Source organism: Lactuca virosa, chromosome 1 (genome assembly GCF_052849685.1).
Source record: "Lactuca virosa cultivar CGN04683 chromosome 1, Lactuca_virosa_CGN04683_v6, whole genome shotgun sequence".
NCBI lineage: Eukaryota > Viridiplantae > Streptophyta > Magnoliopsida > Asterales > Asteraceae > Lactuca > Lactuca virosa.
In genome coordinates, this window is record NC_136426.1 from 200,491,717 (window position 1) to 200,505,976 (window position 14,260).

Here is a 14,260-nt window from a genome sequence, read left to right on the forward strand (position 1 = left end):
GAAATCTAGATGCAAGATAATATGGTAGTAATTCTTTAGGCAGGAAAAAAGAGATTTGACAATGGTGATGTCAGCAAAATGATCCAATGGTAGAAAACCTATTAATGAATGCAATCAAGGGTTCTGATTTCTTTATTTGTGAATTTAAGGTTCTCTTTTAATAATTATTAGAGATTAGAGATTCCATAGAATCGACAAACATTTTAAAGATAATGAGTCTTATATAATTATATAAATATTTAAAAATATAAGTTTCATATCAAATTATAATATGAAATTAAAATATTTTTTATTTTTATTTTTTTTATATATTTTGACACCGCATATTCAATGTTTTTTTATAATATTAAAAATGAAACTTTTTCCAAATATGTAACACCCCAAGTTCAGAAGCAAGAGTTCAGGGGTGTAAAGTGTTATTAGAAGGATGGACTCGGCGAGTTGGAGCTATGACTCGTCGAGTCGGAGCGTGTGAAGAGCACGTGATAAGTGGCCTGACTCGCCGAGTCGGGGGCTAGACTCGACGAGTCAGTGCTGGAAGAGGAAAACCCTAATCTTAGGGTTTGCACCCTATTTAAAGGACTTAATATCCTCCCCTCAGCCCCCTTACTACCCTTTGAGATCCAGAAACCTTAAAAGCGTGAGTGAGAGCCCTTGGAAGCAATTTGGAGCTTAGATAAGTGATTTTGTGAAGAGATTTTGAAGATCAAGGAGCTTGGATCAAGGAGATTTGTGGAGATTCGGCTTATTCTTCAGTGGGAGGTCGTTTTGGAGGTAATGAATCGTTATCCTTGGCCTTCTCCTTTCTAGATCCATCTTTCATGGAGTTTTAGGGTTTGTTTGGAGATAATATGACGAGATCTTGGTGCATGAGTTAGATCTGGAGCTGAAGCTACAGATCTGAGTTCTATTTGGATCAAATATGCAGAAAGCCCTTCTAATTGCTATGCAAAAGCCATTCCCCATGAGTTAAGTTCCTTTCTAGATTGGTTTTTGGAATTATGGGGCATGAAGCACGTAAAGGTAGCAACTTTATGTTGCTAAGGCACTCTAGGGACCCAGATCTATTGTTTGGAGCAAAGGAGTAGATATGTATCTTTCGATTATGGGAATACCCGTATCAACTCGGCGAGTCTGGGAGATGACTCGGTGAGTTGGGCTAGGGCTTCAGGCATTGAGTCGCGTAGTGACTCGGCGAGTCGCATGGGTGAACTCGACGAGTCATATGATGATGAGCTTGGACTCGACGAGTGGAAGAACAACTCGGAGAGTCTGATGAAGATTGTCGTGGACCCGGCGAGTCGGTTCTTGGACTCGGCGAGTCAGAGTGCAAAACCCCCAACCTCTTCTGGTTAGATTCAGATCAGTGAGTTGAGTGGTGACTCAGTGAGTTTGACAGGATATGACTCGGAGATTGTTGAACTCGACGAGTCATGGGGTGACTCGCCGAGTTGAGTCGTGTTATGAGAGTTTCCTGAGTTTAGGAACGCGGCGAGTCAATGGGATGACTCGGCGAGTAGGGTCAATCAGGAAGGTGGACTTGGACCAGTTTGACCTTCAGGGGTATTATGGTAATTTTTGGATATTTCTGTCATTGGATCATTATTGATTATAGGTGTTGGAGTCGGAGGCAGTGCTTCGGGTTTGTGCTTTCGTGATTCGGTTCGGCAGTTGCAAGGTGAGTTCTCCTCACTATATCAACAGGGTCTAAGGCACCAAGGCCGGCCCTTTATCGGATGGGAATCCGAGTATTTGTTTCATATGTATTGATTTGCTATGTCTGCATCCTGGTAATTAGGATGGTATAATGTTAGTGACCTGGTTAAGGTCGGTATCCTGGTATATAGGGTAATGTTATGTTAGTGACCTGGTTAAGGTCGGTATCCTGGTATATAGGGTAATGCTATGTTAAGTGACCGGTCAGGTCGGTATCCTGGTTAGGATGTTGTTATGCTGTTTGATCTGATAGATCGGTTTGTTTGGGGATTATTACGTGATTGACTATTTTATGTGCACATGGTGGTTTGACTGAGGTTGGGTTGAGGCGGGTCCTGCTTTGTGTTGTAGGCCAACATACCCAGGGCGGACCGGATAGACCGTAGGCCCAGCGAGCGGTCCGGATAGGTTGAAGGCCCCAGGAAGGTGGTCCAGACGTGCCGAGGCTCGGGGAGTGGACCAGACCGACTGAAGGCTCGGTGCGGGCGGACTAGTCATACTATAGACTCAGAGAGTGGACCAGGTGGACTGAAGGCTCGGTACGGGCGGACCAGTCACACTGTAGACTCGATATGCATGGCTGTTCTGTACTATGATATGATTTGATATGTGTATGGTTATGTGGTTGGTATTTTGGGGGTAACTCACTAAGCTTTCGGGCTTACAGTTTCAGTGTATTGTTTCAGGTACTTCAGGAGATCGTGGCAAGGCGAAGGCATGATCGTACCGCTCCTCATTTTTATGCTGATGTTTCTGGGATGCTCTGATAATAAACTAAATGAAAACCTTTTTGTAATAATTAATGGATTTGGGTTGTTTTGAAAAGTTTAAATTGGTTGGAAAATTTTGGTTGTTACAAAATATATTTAACATTGGTCTATATTTACTGTATGACGTGGCTTTTTCTAACAATATAATTTATTAAAAGTATTCAACCGTTATTATGTAATAAATTAGACAATTCTGTGTCTACGTTCCCTTTTTTCTTTTCTTATCTTCAAATCAAATTCCCTGATCAAACAAAAGAACCGAATCTTTCCTTTCTCCAAATTCCCATGGCGGAAATCGTTGTTAGCGTTGTCATCACCGTGTTGTGTGAGAGGCTGATCTCCGGTGACTTGATGAAGCTGGATCAATCGGAAGGGATCGATTCTCAGCTGAAGAAATGGAAGAAAATTTTTCCCATGATCCATGCCGTGCTTGCTGATGCAACCCAGAAGCAGATTAAAGAGAGAGTTGTTCAACTATGGGTGAATGATTTCCAGGATTTGGCTTACGACATAGATGATATACTTGATGATCTGGCCACGGGAGCTCTGGGACGCAAGTTGAATCAAGAAGCTCATGCCAGCACCAAAACTAGTAAGGTATTGAAGTTCGTCCCAAATTGTTGTACTAGTTTCACTCCTCGAAACATCTGGTATGGTCAGCATATGAGTTCTAAGCTTGAAGAGATCACCGCCAAATTATGCGATCTTGCTGACCAGAAAAAAGATATGGGTTTGAATGTGGATGTTGAAAAGTCAAATATAAGAGAGAGGGCGTTGGAGCAAACATCACTGGTTGATGAGACCAAAAACATGGGCCGGGAAGGGGATAAAGAGGCATTGATGGGGAAGTTGTTAGGGAAAGAAGAATGTGATGAAAATGTAAGCATAATGTCGATAGTAGGAATGGTTGGAATAGGAAAAACTACTCTAGCCAAAGTTTTATACAACGAGGAGAAAGTGAAGGATCATTTTGAAGTCAGGGCATGGGTTTGTGTTTCTGAAGAGTGCGATGTGTTTAACATTAGCAAGGCTATCTTCCAAGCAGTAACGGGGAAAAACAAAGATTTTGCTAATCTAGATCTGCTTCATGTAGCCCTTAAAGAAGAAGTTTCAAAGAAGAGGTTCCTACTTGTTCTAGACGATGTCTGGAACGAAGACCACAATAAGTGGGAACTCCTCCAAAACCCTCTTCTTGAAGGGGCACCTGGAAGTAGAGTTATTGTTACAACCAGGAGTACCAAAGTTGCATCTGTGATGGACTCATAAGAAACTTATCCTTTGAATTTTTTGTCAAATGAAGATGCTTTGTCATTATTTGCTCAGCATGCATTAAGTGAAAAAAACTTTAACAATCATCCAACGCTTAAGTTGCTTGGTGAAGGTATGATTCAGAAATGTGGTAGATTGCCTTTGGCTTTGAAAGCACTTGGGAGGATCTTGAAGGGAAATAGGAATGACGATAAATGGGAGGAGTTGTTGAAGAGTGAGATATGGGATATAGAGGATGGAAGTGATACTCTTCCGGCTCTAATACTAAGCTACTATCACCTCCCTCCACATTTGAAGCAGTTATTTGCATATTGCTCCTTAGAGCATCCACAATGGTGAGTTTAATGGGAGGGTTGAATGAGGTGTCTAGTCTAGTTGTCATTCAATGGATGAAACTCTACCATAGTGAGATGCCACCTTGGCATTCAATGGATTTGGAGTTCAATGGCCATTGAACTCTTCAATGGGAAAAAGGAAAGTTTTTTAATCTTACATACATACAATAAATTAGCTTTTGTAACTTTCTATTGAACTTTGTAGAGTTCAATGCATTGTAGGAAAAAATTGATAGAGTTGTATGGAATGTAGAAAAATGATGTGACAATCTATTAAACCCTATTGAGTTCAATGCATTGTGGATGCCCTTACTTTCAAAGGACTATGTGTTTGACAAGAACCAGTTAGTCCTATTATGGATGGCAGAAGGATTTTTGTCCCAATCAAAAGGAAACAAGTCAATGGAGCGTTTAGGCCATGAGTATTTTGAAGAGCTAAAGTCGAGGTCCTTTTTTCAACATTCAATGAATGACGCCTTAGGATACACAATGCATGACTTGTTAAATGACTTGGCCACGAGTGTTGCAGGAGATGTTTCCCTTAGATTGGATGGTGAGGTGAATGTATCTGACATGACTGAAACTTTTAATAAGTTTCGTCACTTTTAACTTATAGCTCCAGCATCGGGATCATATAGGAAGCATCGGGATCATATAGGAAGCCGAAGGAATTACAAAGAGCTAAACACTTGCGGACTTTCTTAATAATGTCAGTTAGTGAGGAAATTGACGGCTTTGACAAAGTTCTTGTGGAATTACTTCCTGAATTACAGTTCTTGAGGGTGCTAAGTGTCATGGACTTGACTCCAAACCTTGACATGCCACAATCTACTCGGGTAGTCAAAGAGGTACCAAAATCCATTGGTAGTATCAAGCATCTACGGTACCTTAATTTTTCTCATACTAAAATCAGATGTTTGCCAGAAGAAGTGAGTGAACTTTATAATCTACAGAGCTTGTTGGTTCGTCATTGCTATAAGTTATCTAGCTTGCCAGAAAGTTTTTCAAAGTTAATAAACCTGCGACATCTTGACATAAGTGATACTCCAAATTTGAACAAAACGCCCTTAGGGATCGGTGGTTTGACGAGATTACAAACTCTAACCAAGGTCATTATTGAAGAAAGTGATGGGTTCAAAATATCCGACCTTAAGGGCCTAACAGATCTTCAAGGCCAACTGTACATTACGGGGTTAGAAAAAGTGATAAATCAAGTAGAAGCAAAGGATGCCAACTTCTCATTTCCCTTCAACTTTCTCTTGTTGGTGCAAAGCTCTTTCAAGAATTTTGCATATCTAGGAATTTGTTTGATTGCATCAAGTAAATGAATTTTTACTTCCACCTTTCGGAAGGTGTCTAAAATCTCTTTCTCCTCCATATTCTTGTTTGAAGTTGTAAGTCGGGAGGGGAATGGCAGTTGAGTGGCTATTGGTGTTACGACGGGAATACTCTTCTTTGGAACTCCGGCTTGTGCATCGTTCTTGACTATAGATTCTTCAATGGGAATGACTTCTATTTCTTCTTCTTCATCCCTTGGCTTCTTCTTTGAACTACTTTCTCCAGTTTGTTTGCCACTTCTTAAGGTCACCACATTGACATTTTGGGTTATTTTCGGTTTGATAAGGGAGTTTACTACGGGACTCCAACTTGCTTATGGATGTAACTATATCTCCCATTTGTGCTTCAAGGTTGGAGATACTAGTCCTTGTCTCTTTTTGGAATTGTTGGGTACTAGTGGCTAGGGATCTGACAATGTCTTCAAGGGACATTCCGGAGCTACTTGGTTGGCATTGAGGAGGTTGTTGGTGATGTGGTGGGTGTGGTTTGGATTGATAGTGTGGTTGTGGGTGTTGGTAGTGAGGTTGTGGTGGTGGATAGGAAGGTCTAACCAATGTGTTTTGAGGAAATGGTCTTGGGTTGTAGCTCATTTTGGGATTTGGCTTCCAACTTGAATTGTAAGCATTTTGGTAACCGGATGGCTTATTGTGGTAATTTTGGAACTCTCCCATGGCGTTTACATGTTCTGCGTCTTCTTGAAGAATGGGACACATATCCGTAGGATGTCCCATTGTTGCACATATTCCACAAACCATCACTTGTGGAGTTTATCCCATAGCTAACTTTTGAAAAACGAAGGTTAAGTCTTTGATTTGAGACTCGTGATTTGATGTTCCCACTTCATTGACTTTGTGTTGTGTCTCTCTCTCTCTCTTCATATCTTGGCGCGGGCCAAAATGTTGGGAGTTTGCGGCTATGGTGCTGAAGAGTTGTCTTCTTTGTTGTGGAGTTTTGCTAAAGACATCTCCACCACTTGAGGCATCAACTAGTCTTCTCTCCATTGGCAACAATCCCTCATAGAAGTGTTGAATGAGGAGTTGTTCCGGAATTTGGTGTTGTGGGCAACTATAGCACAAGTTGTTGAACCTCTCCCAATAATCATGAAAAGTCTCATTTTGACCTTGGCGGATTCCACAAATCTCATTTCAAAGACCTGAGACTCTTGAAGCGGGATAGAACTTATCAAGAAAAGCTCTTGCCATGTCGGTCCATGAGTTTATTGACCCCGGTGGAAGATAAAATAACCAATCTTTTTGCTCTATCGGTCAATGAAAAGGGGAATGCCCTTAGCTTGATTTGGTCATTGGTTGACCCTTGTGGCTTCATACTAGTGCAAATAATATGGAACATCTTCAAGTGCTTATGAGGGTCTTCATTCTCCAATCCATGAAAAGTTGGGAGGTGATGGACTAAACTTGATTTCAACTCCGAGCCTCCTTCCAAAACTGGGTAATTACCGGTTGGAGTTTGTGTAACATCGGTTTCCATCATTTGCCTCAAAGTTCTCTCGGGAACTTCTCCTCCGTCCGCCATTGCAATTGGTTCAATAATTGGTGGATTTTTTTGTAGGTGTGGTGTTTCGGGAATTTCTTGGCGAGGGTCGGGACTAGAATCGGGTTCCGTGTCACTTGATGAAGCGGTTTCAACCTCCGGATCCCTGTGAGGATGTGAAGTTTGACCACGTTCTATTATTTTTTCCTTCGCCAAAAGTCTTGCTTATTTTTCAATTTCCGGATTATAAATCAAAGCAGCTGTACGTTGAGATCTTGAGATCTGAGCATAGAGAAACAAATTGATTAAAAATAAACCAATCCTCGGCAACGGCGCCAAAATTTGGTGGTTGTCGAGGCCAACAAAATTAATAACCCTAAATATTACACACTAAAATAGTGTATAGTGGTAAAGGGATCGTATCCATGGAGATTGGTTCAATTTAAGTCTCTATGTAAATCACTTGTTCAAGTACATGTAAAACAAAAGTGAAAGTAAAATGGAGGGGGGTTTAATTCTTTGGGATTGTTTGACAAAATTAAAACTAGCTGGAATGTAAATATGACAAATAGACAAATAAAAGATTTGATTAAAATCAATGAAGTGAAATTGGTTGATTTTGGGATACACCACATGGATGATATAGTTGACTTATCATTAGACTAAAAGGAACAACACTTGTGAATTGGTTTAACTTGGCTATAGCAATTCATAAGCACAAATCACCTCAACTCTTCTTAGATATTAAAATAGTTAGAGGAGCTCTAACACATTCCCTTAATTAAAGTCACAAAATCAATGAAGCATATAATCTTATGAAAATCAATTAACTTTGAGTTCTAAGAGTTACCAAGTCCATAATATAATCAAATGATTACATTATCATTATGGAGGAAACATTCCCATGGTATAAATGAAATGAAAACAAACATAGAAACCATTTGTTGCTTACCAATCTCAAAGTCCATTACTTAACCAAGAAATTGATCAACAAAAATATATGTTTATTCTTCTAAGCTCATGATCAAAGATAAACAATCATAAAAAGATGTTTAACTAGAGAACATTTCCATAAACTTCAAACACAAGGTAATAATAGTCTTCAAAACAACCAATCATCCATGGGATTAAACCCTAATCAACCAAATGAGAATTTAGCCAAGCATGGCCAAGATAGAAGAAATGCAAGGTAGTTTAGTGGTACCAAACATTGTTCTAGTTGCAAGATGGAAAGAAATTACACCAATCTTCTAAATCATCTAATTCTTCCAAAGCCTTCTTGAGAGCAAAGAATGGAGTCCTTCCTCAAAGTGTTTATGATGCAAAAATGCTTCAAATCTCCAGTAAAAGGGGTTCATTTCCGTATTCAAAAAGTTGCTAAAAGCCACCCACCAACCTTCCATAAATAGAGTCACCAAGTCAAAACCCGAGTTCACTTCACCACTCTTCACGCGGACCGCGTATGCATCTACGCGGACCGCGTGGGTCACGCTGAAAGCATGCTTTGGCCCATTACAAATACCATCCAGCCCAATCTTCTAACTTATGCTCCAACCCATTTGTGCAAGTTCTTGATAGCCCAATTGTGCCATTCCAAAGCTCTTCCAAGATGCTCCAATGCTCCTTTAATCTTCTATAGCTCGAATTCTCGTCGTCCCGCCCGAAATTTAAGTCTGACGCGCTTTCTTGTTTATGTTGACACCAAGACCAATTGCACCACTTCAAGTCCATAAACAAATTGCAAGAGTCCAGCAGTCCCGCACTCCTTCCACGCCTCCAATAATAAAAAGTCTTCGATAAATCCTGCAATTAAGCTCAAAAGACTGGAAAGCACCCGGTAAAGGAGAAAAATAACAAAAAGAGAAAATATACATGAAGGTTAACTAAAATGAGATGGTTTTGACTAAAAATAAACTATGAAAAGAAGTAATAAAAACGAAACTATCAAATCACCCCATGCTTAAACCTTACTTGTCCTCAAGTAAGACAAGACTAAAATGAACTTGGGATGAACTATCCTAAAAAAGAAAGAGGAATGAACATCTTAGGTATAAATTCAAAACACTCCCTTAAAATCAAAACATATAATCCATTTTTAGGGGTAAGAACCACTTTAAGGGACGAGCCTTTGTTACCTTTCTAGCAAGGGATACATGTTGATCAAGATACAAAACGAGCATGCATACTTCACTAGTATGGTTTATGTGACATTGTTTCGTGGTCCGATCTAGCCCACTAGCCATAAGAAAGTGTCCCTCGGTTAGAATGTTCCTCACTCCTCACAACTTCAATCCCACGTCAAGAAATGAAATCTAGAAAAAGATAACTCGGGCCAAAAATGGCAAGGAACGAGCTATGTACAAAAGTTGGCAAACTACAATCATCTAGAAGAATAAATGCTTCCACCAAAATAAGATCCACGTAGAGCAAAGAGTCGAGCACGCGATGAGTGAAGGGCGCCATCGTAGTTGCCAACAAAAATGATATCTAACTAGAAAAACATCAAACTAGAAACAAATTACATGAGCTAAAATCTGAAAAAGGCTAAACATCTACACAACCAAACAAATGGATACAACTCTGTAGCCCGACCTTTTCTTTTCTTTAATTATTTTATTATTATTATTATTATTATTATTATTATTATTATTATTATTATTATTATTATTATTATTATTATTATTATTATTATTTTCACTCGAAAACCCCAAGGACATGTTACAAATACAATAACTTAAGACACAAAGAGGAAAACACTAAAAATATATGATTACATTCGCATTTTATGATTGCGATAATATCCGACTTTTCAAAACCTTTTTTTAACTAGACTTCTAAAGACTAGAACCAACAAACATAAGGTTCAAATTTCACGAAAAATCAAAATTTGACTTCTACAAACAAGTTGGTTACATATGAAATTTCACGTAAACAAACTAAATACTAGACTTTATTGACGCAAAATTTTTCGAACGACACTTTTGAAACAATTTACTTTTGACTCACAAAACAAAACAAAACTGGAAAAAAAGGGGTAGTTGTCTCTTTCTCTCTCTCTCTTTTTTTAGGCTCACTTTTTTGGTTTACCACAGGAGTTTTACAAGTATAGTCTGAAAATAAAAATATAAAACTATATACAACTATAAGCAGAATCTAAGTCTAACCCAACCAAGAGGCCAAACGAGCACAACTACACTAAGGCTAATTCGAGATCAAGTGGGAAAATGTGTCTAAATCATAAAGTAATGAGATATGATGTGAATTGTAGCTGTTAGACACTAAAGATCTCAAAATAGCAAAATCTATCCTTTATTCCTTTCTTTGGGGTTTGATTGTGGCTTGTGAGGAAAACTCAGGTGAGGGACTAGTCGGCTCGAGGCTAAGTTGTCCCCCTACTTATGACACACTTGACATGACTCGATTCATATGCATAACTACTTGCACTCTCTCCCCACGTATATATATAAGAGAAGAAGCAACAACTAAAAGTCCCTAAGAGCGATTCTTACTTGTTATGTGAGTTTCCAAAAGAATTGTATTTAAGGCGTGCCGTGTGTTTCAAGTAAAGATGTTCGGAGATGAGAATAAAGAGATAACAAAAATGCATGAATGCTTATGCCCTAAGCTAAATGCCATGCAAAAATAAAAGTGAAAAAGAAGAAAATAAAATCTTTTTGGAATTTTATAAATAAAAAATGAATGCAATTTAAGGCTAAATGATATGCAACCTAATTAAAATGCATGAGAAATCAAAAAGAAAAGGGAATACCCCACCCCAAGCTTAGAAATAACCATTGTCCTCAATGCTTGGGGCGAGGTGGGAGTACCTAGACCGGGAGATCGGGAGGAGGATATCGATATTGGGGGGTAGGGGTAAGGGTAAGGTGGAGGTGGATAAGGGTGGGTGGGTGGAGGGTATGGATAGGGAGGAGGAAGTGGGACATTCTCGAAATGGTTTTGTGATTGGTGCCACCCCCACATATGGTGCATCTGTTGGGACATGATTTGGTTGGAGACACAAAGAGCCTCGAACCGTTCGGCAAAATTGGGGGGAAGCGGGTAATATCAGGGAGGTGCTTGGGGCTGGGCGTGCTGTGGACCATGGGTGGGCACATCGTTGGGATCGTCATCCACATGCATCTCATCATCATCTTGATCCTGGAGCGCATCCTCATTGACTGATTGAATGATGGTTCCTGCGAGTCTCCACTGAGTGCGGTCGTGGAAGGTGAAGTTGGTGACTCGAGGGTCGGTAAGACTGAGATATCCGACCCCTTGAGGACAATACCATGTAAAACTGCTCCTATTCCTACGACGGATGTGATGCATGTTTGTGAGAACACGCTCATCCAAAAGAGTTTTATTGTCATCAGGTTGGTATTCGTCTGGGAGCTCGATGTCAAGACCGCGGGCTAAAAGGGTGACAAATCCACCAATGCAAATATCACCGGACGCTTTGGTTCTCATGAGTGCGCATTTATGGAAAAAGAACGAAGCAAAGTACGAGATTGGTGGATTTTCACGTCGTGTCATGCACCAAAGGAAGAAAAGCTCATTTTTTGTGACCTGGTCGGCTTCTTTATGGGCAAAACCAGTGCACACCAAGATACGATGGGCAATGAGGAGGCATGGGTGAATGATGGAGGTTGCTTTATCTCGACCGACGCACGAAAAGATCCCTCCGGTGATTTCCATCCAAAAGGTCTCATAGTTGAACTCGGCAGGCAAGATGTCGAAAACCGTGGATATGTTCGAGGAAATTAAGCCCAATATGTCATTTATTGTTGCAAATTCAATATACCTTCACTCCCCTATAAGTTGGAATGCAGCTTTTTTCTTTTCACTATCTAACCCACAATCGGCAAGAAACTCTCTAGTAGGGAGCTCGTAAGTGTGTACCATGAGATTGAGAAGGTTTTCCCACCCGATGTTACGGAACAATTGGGTGACCCCCTCAAGAACCCCTAATGAGATGAGCGTGAGTTTGCACACAAATTTAGTGGAGGCAACCTTTCTAGGCAAGCTCTTCGTGTAATTTTTGGCCGCCTTGGCATCCCGAAATCTTGGAATATCGGGAATATCATTTTGATCTCTGGCTGGTGCTTTTGTTAGGTTTAAGTTGTGGTCAAAACCGGGTCAATGGAAGTCAACACCCCACACGGACGCGTTCGCGAGTACACGCGGTCCGCATGAATAAGCTTGGAACAATACTGTTTTGCATTCATCACACGCGGTCGACTGGAAGGGTATACGTGGTCCGTTTTAATAACCCACGCGGACGGACCCACGAGTACACGCGGTCCGCGTGAAATAAGATGAAATCCTTCTGCTTTTTGATGTTGGACGCGGACATTTTTGGGAACCACACACGGACCATTTGTTTATTAACGCGGACACACCCCCGAGTACACGCGGTCCGCGTGTAACCTGTTGTAATTTCCTCAATTTTCTCCCTTTGACCAAAACGAACATCGGGCCTTAAAATCGAACACTCTTTATTGCAAGAAGGAAGAAGAAGAAATGTGAAATGCAAAAAGGATCTATCTACGACATTTATTCGGAGTTAGAAAAGATGAAAACTTGAAGTTTTCCAAAAATGCCCTTCTTTAACGTCTTTGGCGAGACGTCCTTCCCTTTCGATTTCAGTATACCGGGGCATCCAATTGGATGACATCTAGGACATTTGCGTTAAAACCTTCATAGAAAGGTTTCAAACGATGCCCATTGACTTTAAAGATTTGCCCCGTTTCTTCACTTTGGATCTCAACCGCTCCGTGCTCAAAGACTTTTAGCACAACAAATGGACCTATCCATCTTGACCTCAACTTTCCGGGAAATAATTTCAATCTCGAGTGGTAAAGCAAAACCCTATGTCCCAGCTCAAAATGCTTGCGTGTAATGGACTTGTCGTGGAAAAGCTTCGTTTTCTCTTAGTAAATTCTTGAGTTTTCATAGGATTCATTTCTCAATTCCTCCAGCCCTTGAGGTTGAAGCTTCCTATGCCTTCCCGCCTCATCAATGTTGAAGTTGAATTGCTTGACTGCCCAAAATGCACGGTGTTCCAATTCCACGGGAAGATGACATGGTTTTCCAAAAACCAACCTAAATGGAGACATTCCTATCGGGGTCTTGAACGCGGTCCGATAGGCCCACAAGGCATCATCAAGCCTCGAACTCCAATCTTTCATAGAAGGATTCACCGTTTTCTGAATAATACTCTACACCTCACAATTTGAAATTTCCGCTTGACCGTTCGTTTGAGGGTGGTAGGCGGTAGAGACACGATGGGTCACGTTGTACTTTTTCAGCAAGGCCTCCATCATCTTATTGCAAAAATGCATCCCTCGATCACTAATCAAAGCCCTAGGCACACCAAATCTCACAAAGACATTAGATTTCAAAAAGTCGATAACCGTTTTGGCATCATCCGATCGTGTGCCTTTGGCCTCAACCCACTTAGAAACATAGTCAACCGCGAGCAAGATATAAACGTTGCCAAATGAGACGGGAAATGGACCCATGAAATCAATCCCCCATACGTTAAAAACTTCACAGACAAGGATGGGATTTTGTGGCATTTGATTCTTTTGTGAAATATTTCCCGTTCTTTGGCATCGGTCACAACTTTTACAAAACATATAACAATCGCGTGACATGGTTGGCCAAAATAGTCCACACTCAAGGACATTTCTCAAGGTCCGGCTAGGTCCGAAGTGTCCCCCACAAGCAAATTCATGGAAAAATTGTAAAATGGATTGATGCTCTTGTTGGGGTACACATCGCCTAATAATTTGATCGGGACAATGTTTCCACAAATAAGGTTCCTCCCACACATAATATTTTGCATCACTTTTCAATTTGTCATTTTGAGCACGTGTGAATGTGTCGGGATACCTTTTCGTGATCAAAAAGTTAACGATATCAGCATACCAAGGAGTAGATTGAGTAAGGGAAAAGAGATGCTCATCCGGAAACTCATCCCGCAACGGGAGAGGAGTCTCATTTGAAGTGATTCGACTTAGGTGATCGGCAACAAGAATCTCGCATCCACTCTTGTCCCGGATTTCCAAATCAAATTCTTGTAATAGTAAAATCCACCGGATGAGTCTTGGCTTTGCATCTTTCTTTGTCATTAGGTACTTGAGAGCTGCGTGATCCGAATACACAATAAATTTGGTGCCAAGTAGATATTGCCTAAACTTCTCCAAAGCGAACACTATGGCCAATAGCTCCTTCTCCGTGGTAGAGTAGTTGCTTTGAGCATTGTCTAGTGTTCTCGATGCGTAGTAGATCACATGAGAGGCTCTTCCATTCTTCTGACCCAAAACTGCGCTTATTGCA

At 40.6% G+C, this 14,260-nt stretch overlaps 1 protein-coding gene across 1 annotated transcript; it reads left to right on the forward strand.

Annotated features, from left to right (window-relative positions):
• Positions 1-2,771: 2,771 nt before the first annotated feature.
• LOC145126455 (putative disease resistance RPP13-like protein 1) lies at positions 2,772-4,699 on the forward strand. The gene is made up of 4 exons (XM_079061823.1): positions 2,772-3,701; positions 3,810-4,090; positions 4,267-4,291; positions 4,412-4,699. The coding sequence occupies exons 1-4, from the start codon at positions 2,772-2,774 to the stop codon at positions 4,697-4,699; spliced, it is 1,524 nt and encodes a 507-aa protein (XP_078917949.1).
• The last annotated feature ends 9,561 nt before the right edge of the window (positions 4,700-14,260 follow it).

Bases quoted from the DNA above. Each gene is read 5' to 3' on its own strand.
- LOC145126455 (XM_079061823.1), top strand. From the start codon at position 2,772: ATGGCGGAAATCGTTGTTAGCGTTGTCATCACCGTGTTGTGTGAGAGG. The intron at 4,091-4,266 runs GTGAGTTTAATG...ACAATAAATTAG, and splicing joins TCCTTAGAGCATCCACAATG to CTTTTGTAACTTTCTATTGA. The intron at 4,292-4,411 runs GTAGAGTTCAAT...TTACTTTCAAAG, and splicing joins GTAACTTTCTATTGAACTTT to GACTATGTGTTTGACAAGAA.